Source organism: Stegostoma tigrinum, chromosome 31, assembly GCF_030684315.1.
Source record: "Stegostoma tigrinum isolate sSteTig4 chromosome 31, sSteTig4.hap1, whole genome shotgun sequence".
Classification (NCBI taxonomy): Eukaryota; Metazoa; Chordata; class Chondrichthyes; order Orectolobiformes; family Stegostomatidae; genus Stegostoma; species Stegostoma tigrinum.
In genome coordinates, this window is record NC_081384.1 from 13937926 (window position 1) to 13947644 (window position 9719).

General features: G+C 38.8%; 1 protein-coding gene across 2 annotated transcripts in view; it reads right to left on the reverse strand.

Annotated features, from left to right (window-relative positions):
• Positions 1-9501, reverse strand: part of kcnh4b (potassium voltage-gated channel, subfamily H (eag-related), member 4b) — a 185631-nt gene extending 176130 nt beyond the window's left edge. For both annotated transcript variants that reach the window (XM_048560266.1, XM_048560268.1), the window contains exon 1: positions 8843-9501. In XM_048560266.1, the coding sequence (XP_048416223.1) occupies positions 8843-8918 (76 nt within the window). In that variant the 5' untranslated portion in view covers positions 8919-9501. The remainder of the gene's footprint in view (positions 1-8842) is intronic.
• Between the last annotated feature and the right edge of the window lie 218 nt (positions 9502-9719).

The following is a 9719-nucleotide window of genomic DNA, read 5'->3' on the forward strand; positions in this document are numbered from 1 at the left end:
TAACTTACTTTTGTATCACCATGCTCTTCTCTCTACTCTTTGTTTAGATGTGGGTGAAATTGGTAAAGTTGTATTTGTTGCCCATCCCTAATTTTCCTTGACATTTAAGAATTGAAATGAGATTGTGAGTTCATGTAGACCAATCTAGGTAAAGATGCCAGACTTCCTTTCCTAAAGGGCATTATCAAACATTTTTTTTTCAAAACAACAAATAGTTTCATGGCCACCACTACTAAGAGCTAGCTTTCCATTCCAGTTTGAATAATTGAATTTAAATTCCACCAGCTGTCATGATGGGATTTGAGCCCATATCCCCAGAGCACTAGTTTGGGCCTTATGGATGACTAATCCAGCAACATTATGACCATGTCAACTCCCTACTATATGTTAAAGTTAGGGCTCCCACTTCATTCACAGTATCAGACACAGGATTAGGTCTTCAAATTGTAACATTTCATCTCTAGGGTATCATCTTACCTTGCAGCCTTTATGTACTCAAGGCTCACCATTCAGTCTCACCTCACAAATGCTTTACTTTGTCTGGTCTTCACTACCTCCTGGTTTTTAAAACCCAAAATTGGTGTAACCTGATCACTGCCTCCTGATTTACATAATCTCTTTTACTCTTTTCAACATTGGTGAGTCATGTTTTCCTGTTTCTTTTATAGACTTCACTTGCAATAAAAAAGGAAAAAAGCTAAAAATAATGTAAGCAATGTTGTGTTGAGTGAATTGCATAAACTGCAAGTGGTTTCTGTGTCACTGATAATTCCATTATAGAATTTGAAATTTGACTAATTTTAATACATGTAAAATCAGTTCAGATTTTTAAAAGCACATCAAGAATGACAGAGCATCATGGAGTTCATCAATTCATTGCATTTGAGTCGATTTAAGGAATCTGCAGGTTCCATTTTCATCTTCTTCCTGCCAATTGGTGTATCTTCTCTGTTTAATAAATAATAAGTCACCAAGGACCAGGAAAGTCCAAATAGAAGTCCTTTTTGACCCGCTGCATATTATTCATTACCTCAATTACATACACAGATCTTTTTAATGACAGGGTGCAAAGGTACCAAATGCATTCTTCAAAAGCTGCAGTTTACAAAACCTGCACTTTAAACATTGGGTCTTAACATAATTTGTGCATAAATTCATGCATGCTTCATTTTGCCTGTTTTGTCACATAACATTGTGAAAAAAGATTTTTATGTCAGACTAAAACATTTGTTGATCAAACTATTTTTCAGTGTAATTAATCCAATTATATTATTAAAAACCAACAATACATTAAGTCTCCTCAGCAAAGTGAGCGTCAGGTAAATAAAGTAAAACTTTTTTTAGTGTTATAGTTAAAACACAATCCTTTTATCAATACAGATGAACACAAAGTAATCTGAGATGCTGCTTGGCCTGCTGTGTTCATCCAGCTTCACACTTTATTATCTTGGATTCTCCAGCATCTGCAGTTCCCATTATCTCAGACGTACAATCGGAACCTGATTCGAATAAAAGCCATGTCTAATTTAGTAAAGAGATGATTGAAAATGGCATATTTATTTTCTTGCAGTTTCTTCCCATTCCATTTTACTGAATATTCATTCAACATTTCTCCAGTTTCTCTAAAAAGTCTGTTTGTTATGGGATGTTAGTCAAATGGTATTCCTGGTTTAAGGCAAAGGAGTTGCAGCATCAAGAAAAATGATTCATCTGAATGACAACCATCATTGTCAAGGTCATTACTTTGGGTTGCAATAGCCTGTAACTGATCAATTACCAACATACCATGCCAAACTTTCCCCGTTGATTCTTGAAAGGATAGCCAGACAATTGGTTTCAAATCTATTAGTTTCTACCTTTCCTTGTGAGTTCAGCAATCTAGGGCTTAAACCTTTGGGATTCCTTCCCTAAATGATGCTGCCTTTGTATATCTCTCTCTTCCTTGAGGATGTCCTCTAAAGCTTGAATCTTTGTCCAGGGTTTTGGTCATCAGTCCCAAAAACACCATACGTCGCAATGGAATCAAATGTATAACATTACTGTGAAGTGCCTTGGAAGGCCATTCTTCATTAAAGAAATGATTTATTGAAGTTGTTGGGAGATGTTGGAGGATGTGGAAAATATTTTAGAAAAAGTGACAAATGGTATGGTTGTAGTATTGGGCTTTGGAAGCTAAGGGAAAGAAGAGTCACATGCTTTAAGGGAATGGCTGTTGGAGGTCTGTGCTACTGACGAAGGAATGAAGTGGCAAGCAGGCAGAGAGAAAGAGAAAAACATAGAAGACCAGAATTGGAACAGATAAGGCTAAGTGATCGGCCTAGGAGAAGATTGCATAGGCATAATGCAACCAGGTACCAATTGGAAATCTTCCATCAATGTGTGTAGAAGAGGAAGAGAGACTACAGATGAATGATCCTTGGGTGAGACGGCACAATAAAAATAAGCATTTGTAAACTGACATAGTTAGATAAGAAATCAGTAGAATTTGATGAATGGAGGAGCATGCAGGGTCAAGCACAAAATGAAAATTAAACAGCTTCAAGTTTGATGTTGTTTAGAATTACTAAAAATTCCATGTAAACCGTCTTTTCTTTTAAAAACAAGACATTGAGATTACTGAGACAACAAGGTGCAGAGCTGGACAAACAGCGGACCAAGCATCAGAGGATCAGGAAGGCTGACATTTCGGGCCTAGACCCTTCTTCAGAAAAGGGTCCAAACCCTTCTTCTCTCCCATTGAGATTACTGAGTAGGTTAAAAGCTGAAGGTAGTAATTTCAGTGAGTACAGTAAAATTGTATTCTACACATCAATGTGTTATCCGAGGTTTCTATGTGATTGCCAAATAAACACATAAGCACACCGTAACAGGCCCATTCTAATCTATGATTGATATTTGTTTTTTGCACTGCTGCACTTTGGAACTGGATTAGGCTTTCTTCAAAGTCAGCAGGACATTCCTACAGGATTTCAAAGGGTCTTCCAACAGATTACCATCCTGCAGGAATTTCCTCTCCAGTGCCTGGACGTTTCAAACAATGTGCCCTACTTCTAAAGCAGATTCATATGCTTCTGAAATTGGTCAAGTTGACCAGTTCCTTCTTAAATTATTTTTGACCCTTTCCAGCTAGACTGGCTCTCAAAAATAGCAATTCATTTCATTCTTTTTCACTGAACTGTGCCCAAACTGTTTTATAGGAGCTTATTTCAAACATTTATCCACTTGCCTTTAAAGAGATGTTATGGATTCAGTTTCCATCATTGCTTCTAGTAGGACAGGCATATCCTAACAATTCCCTACACAATATTTTCTCTTGTTTTCTCACTTCGGTCTTTTGTTGCTGATCTTAAATTTTATGCCTCCAAATTGGCAACACACACTGGCTAGAAGATGAATTGTATATTAAAAATTGAGCCTTATTCAATTTTAAAAATGCATGATGTCTTATGTAGTATCGTCTTTTAGGAAACTTGCAAAATAAAAACAAACCAATGCTTACCGTTTTTTTTTCCAGAATCTCTACAGTGTGGAAACTGGCCATTCAGCTCATTGAGTCTATAACAAACTTCTGAAGAGCATTCCACCCAGACCTGACCCAGCCCTGTCCCTGTAAGTCTGCATTGTCCATGGCTAATCCACCTAACCTGCACATCCTTGAACTGTGGATGGAACCTGGAGCTCCCAGAAGCGACTCACGCAGACAATGGAAGAATGTGCAAACTCTGCGCAGACAGTCGTGTAAGGATTGAATTGAACCTATGTACCTGGCACTGTGAGGCAACAGTGTTAACCACTGAGTCACCAGGCCACCCCAATGTCCTAGTTCCATTTCCTGGTTACTTATTAAGCTTCCTTCATCCAGTTCTCTTCCCCACACATTTGAAAATGAGTATGCACACATATCTGCAGTATGTAGGTCTCACACCATAGAAACTCTTGTGACCTATACAGGGAACAATGTTATAGATCTAGAGAAAAGCTATTGATAAGATCTAGACAATATGGGTTATGTATTTTAAGCATTATTGTATGCTTGTCTCAAGAAATGTTTATTTTGGGGTGATGGAAATTTAATTGCTGCTTTATAACACTAATTCCAAAGTTAACTGAAGGCTTCTATAGGATTATTATTATGTAAAATCAAAAACAAGTACCCTTATTGTGATAAGATTTAGAGGAACGTTGACATTTTAATTAGAGTTACTTTTCAGGCTATGTGTTAACAGAATCTCCTATTAGTTCTTGACTAAATAGCTTTTCATGTTGTCAGCCTGTTCTCTTGGGTTCATTAGAATTTATTCCGCAGATAGTAAACTTTTTCAATTTCTACAGTTGAAAAGACAATTTGGTAAGATTCTAATTATTTTCCAAATTAATTTTCTATAAAGTAATTGGTGAAGGCACGATTTCGAGTCAAGAACATATATAACACAAGCCCACTCTGTATGAATAACGTGTGAGTTAATATTCTTCTTCAGCAATTACTGAAATACAACTTGACGTTGCCTCAACAGCACATTGTAAAACAACACTGCAGTGTGAGTGATTTGATTGATTATCACTTCAGGTCAAATGGTATAACTCAACTGCAGGAGATGACCTAATCAAATAGAAATACAAATTTCCAAATCTGCATATAAATTATAAAGAAGACAAAGAAAACATTTAATAAACACTAATTTCTCAAAGTTAGTTCATTTGTCAGCAGCTCAGATTATTTTGTTGCAATTCAGCATATTTGTATATGTCAGAGCATAAAGTGCTTTTTCACCTCATCAATGATCAACTGCTCTCTGGTGTAAATATTAAATCTCACCAAGATGGAAAACTCTTTACATTCAGTGGTCCTCATGGCAAAACTAATCTAAACATAAACATGCTTGACCGATAGTCTATGGATAATCATGTCCAAGAAACTTGACCCAACCTTGAATGTGGCCAAAACGGAGTTCAAGTATCAACTCTCAAAGCTGGCTGTTTAAATATTCCACCTCCCATAAGCATTGAAGAACAGACTCTGGAATATATTGGGCACTTCCCATATCTTGGAAATGACCTCTCTGAGGCCACAACTGACGCAGAGATCTGACAACAGGTGGCCTGTGCCTGTTAATCATTCTACAGAATGTGGCAGTAAGTGTCTGACACTGAATACTAGTCAAGTCAAATCAAGTTAAAGACTTGAGTTTAGTCAAGTCAACGAAAGTCCTATAGTTGTCACCAGACTCCTACACTGCAGTGACACTATATCAATGACTCATAAGAGTACTAAACATATTTCTTCCTTTGCCATATTTTCCAGATTCAATGGGAGAGCAGCTCAACCACATTAGTGTTTGTCTTGAATCTAGTTTTACAGGCATTTGAACAAAACTCCTACGACATCAACCACAATTAAGTTGATTCTATTCTATTGGATGAAAACATCTCCCCTCGCAAGTCTCGTTTTCTCAACTCTCAAATGGCCAATGTTCAATGGTGGACAAGGAAAATGTTATAAAGACACTCTGAAACTCTTCTTTAAGTGTGGTAGCATTGGCATTAATGACTGGGCTGAACTTGATACCAAGTGTTCAAAACGCATTTTATGCACTTTGGGTCTTGAGATACCCTACCCCATGGACAGTGGATCAAGAATCAGCCCTTTCAAATACAGGACAGACCACGATAGAAACTCTCAACCCTCAAACTGAGGGACATGATGTACATATGCCATATTTTTCACCCTCACACAGTCGCTCACCACAACCCAGCTTCCACCCGCACCGTGATTGTAGCTCTCTATTTTCCCTTTAAAAAATCCATAGTCTGATATTACACAATGAAAAGTCACAGCTGTAAATGTATCTTTTCCATTCTGTGTTGTTAGTACTGATCTTTGAAGCAGGTAAACATAACTCTGAGGTGCCATAAGAACTCTTCACAAATTGTGCTTCGTTCATTTTTTCAATTTACTAGAAAAGCCAGAGTTTTTGTTCAGCCTGATTTATCCTTGAAAACCTGACAGTGGACTATGGCAGTATATGCAGTGCAGGTGAACCCACAGTATGTTTTATGCAGCAGTTTGATACAACCGAGGCCTTCGGGGGACAATTAGGAATCAACCTAAAGACTGTGATTCTGGAGTTATGCGTAGTGATATTGGGTAAGCATGACAGATTTCTTCCTCTGAGAACATTTGGGAGCTATATGGGCCTTTGCAACAATCCAATGGTATCATGATCAGTTTCAATGAAATTATTCCAGGTGTATTAATTCATTTAAATTCCCACAGCTGTTAAGGTGGGATTTGAACTCATGCCTCTGGATAATTAGTCTGGGTTTTCCGGATTTTTAGCATAATAACTGTATCGTTATTTCTCTGTTTTACAATATTACACCTGACCCTGTAATGCATTATTACCTTCTGTGCGTTGGAGGTAAAATTTTGGCCTGCCAGTAAGGTTGAGGCATTGTGCAGTTTGAAGGTTTCAATAATATTAATAGCATGACACCACTAATTATGAAGGAAGAAATGAAGGACTTACAGTTATATAGTGCCTTTCATGATTACTGGGCATCACAAAGTGCTTTACAACCATTTTACAAAAGTTTCATCACTGCTGTAGTGTAGAGAATTTGGCAGTCAGTGTTCGGAACTAGCAAATTCCCACAACAAAATAGCTATGTATCATATTTAGTATTTGTGACATTCCTCAAGGGTTAAGTAGTAACCTGGACCCCAGGGATAAACCGCATGATCTTCTTTGAAACAGTGCAGTGGGATTTTTAATATCCACCCCAGCCAGCAAATGGAACCTCTGTTTAATGTCTGATCCAAATATTTGGGACCATTAACAGTACTCCTTCTGTGCAGAACTGGCTTGTCAGTCTGGGCTTCCATGCTTAAGTGGTGACTTATAATTAATTATAATGAATTATGCTTTTAAGGGCAACTATGTTGTGTTATTCCTGTGGTTTTATGGTTGAAACTTTAAGGGTGTCCCTTCAATGCAACTTGGAACCATCATGTTGAAAATCTCTGAACAACTTGGATCAGGTATGTGGGGAAAATATGATCTGTCCCTTCTGAGAAGGTGGAACAGTAATTAAAATTAAAAAGAAAGCAACAAATAACAGGTTAACATTACCTATTATAAGGGCTACAGAAGAAATGCAACAAAATCAAATTCAATCAGACAGCTTCAGAAGATGAGGCACAATTGAGCAATCAACCTCTTCCATTATCATTTCTGGGTTGTGCATTCTTCTATCAACAGGATTTGGAGGGAAGCACAGAAAAATGTACTATTTCCCAAGTGATATAAAAATATACTAAGAGCCAGTTCATATGAAGTGTTGAAAAAAAACTTCATCCTCCAGCTGGAAACATGAACTAGAGCTTAATTTATGTTAAGTGGCTTTGGAATGATTCATCAATGTGGAACCTCAATAGTTCTGTCCTCCAACAACCTCCGTTAATCTCAGCCACAAAAGATATTAGAAAAGAAAATAAAATAGGAAAGACGAACAGGAATAGGCCATCCAGACAATTCACATGCTTCACCATTTAATAAGATCATGGCTGATCTGATTGTAATCGCAAATCTGCATTCTTGCCTGCCCCTGAGGACCTTATACTCCCTTGCTTGACAAGAATCTATCTACCTTTGCTTTTAAAATATTCAAGGACTCTGCATCCACCATCTTTTCAGGAAGAGTTCCTGAGACTCATCAACGTCTGAGGGAGAAAAAAAACACAACTCATCTCAAATTGAATCTCAAATTATATTGGACGCAAACAGAAGTATTAAGAAAGTTTATTAGGTCCAGTTGACGCTTTGAAGTAGCAACGTTGTGCAATTTTATAGGAGCATGATTTGTAGCGATTCGCTGGAAAAGGTGTAATTGTCACTTTGCGGCTTTAGCTGTGTATTTTGCCTCACAAATGCTTGTGTATGAAAGATGCTCGAGGGTTTATTTAATGCTGTAAAATAAATGGAAATTCTGAAGGTAACATTTACTGAAATAAAAAAATGTGTTTTTGTGTGTGTGGGTGTCTGAGCACATTATGGTTAATTAAGCTCCTTCAATCCGCTTGAATGGGTCCAGGCTACAGCACGCACTCATGAAAAGGATGGCTTGCTGTCCATGGTGCTGAAGTTCTGAACCTTTCATATTGTGCTCACATTCTAAACAAGCCAACTCACAACAGCAGAAGGGCGTGACCTGAAAAGTACGTCTCGACCTTTAATAGGATTGTAATCCTTAGATCACGCAATTTAGCAGGGCAGCTCCGGGAAACTCGAATCGATTTTAACCAAGGTTTCCCATTAACTGCCCTGCTTGCATTTTGTAGGCAATGACGTTCTGCTAGTCCCGTGGCTTTGTGGCTAAAACGTTACTGCTACTCCCAGCCCCTACACCCAATGCAATCTGGAAAATGTAATTTGGAATATTGCCGAAGCCCTGAACTTGTTTACCACCTACCGTCTCCCTGGAGACCACCGGCAACCAACAAACAAAGAGTTTATTTTTCCAGTTCTGAGGTTCCCTGTGTTATTTTGTACACAGTGCACCTCGTCGAGATTTCACCTGGCACTGTCGAGTTTACATATTGTGACGGGGTTAGTATGACGGATTGTTCATGGCATTACTCTATTGCATTAAAAAGTCATAATTTAAAATAAATCTGAGGATTGACACGTTGGAAATTCGAGTTTTTTTTAAAAGTTTGGTGCTTATCAGCAAAACCTACTTGCACCCTATAGCCCTCATAAACTTAGACTAATAACCGCAAAAAAATTGAGCAGCTAATAATTCAATCCCTTTTTTTACAGTGTTCTCTCTCTTTCGGACTTACGTGTTCCATCAAACCGCGTTGCTATGGTGTCCAAAAAGGTATTCTGAGGCGCTAACAAGCCTTTCATAACAGGCATTTTCCCCGTCGCTGCTGAAGAGTTTCTCACTTTAGAACTATGCCATTGTGCATGATTGAAGTTTGTCTCAATTGACAGCCCAGAACTTTGAGCGGGGCCGCAGAACAGCTTGGGCCAGAGTCACGTCCCTCTTCCCTTCAAATCACAGAGCGAAACTCAGCCTTGTGCCCAGATAGCAGCGCATTCCTTGGGACTGATCTAGCATATCACTCGTTTTCCGTCCATCCCAATCGCGACAATTAGTCGTTGGTTGCCCCTCGGCACAATATCTCAGAGCTCTCCCACACTCCATTCTCCACTCTTACATTCCCAGTGTAACCCTTCAGTCGGTCCATTGGACCGAACGGCAGTCTCGCACTCTCTCTTCCAGCTTCGAATCCACCGGACGATTGTATTTGCCCGATGACAATATGACACAGTGAGCGACTGCACAAACACTGCTCTTATTCCGGGTGCGGTGTACCATGAGGACACCTCCTCCTCCCCATCTCAGCAGTTACAGACTCCGTTGAGTGGGGGAGGGGAAGAATTCAATTTTTTTTCAAAAAATGACAGAGGGATTTTCTGCATTAAAGACGCCAACTTAAGTCTTTTGAGGCGAAATTACTCTTTTAAAGTCAAGGCCAATGAGATTGGTATCCAACGTTTTGAGCGAAACCTCGTTTTGTTCTTCGTTGGAATTACACACAGAGAAGTAACGAAACCAGAGCAATCATTCACAACCAGCTGAGACGATGGGATAAGCTTCGGATATTTGCCCCACCACAAGCGGTTAGCATCCACCGAAAGCCCTTCTTCTGC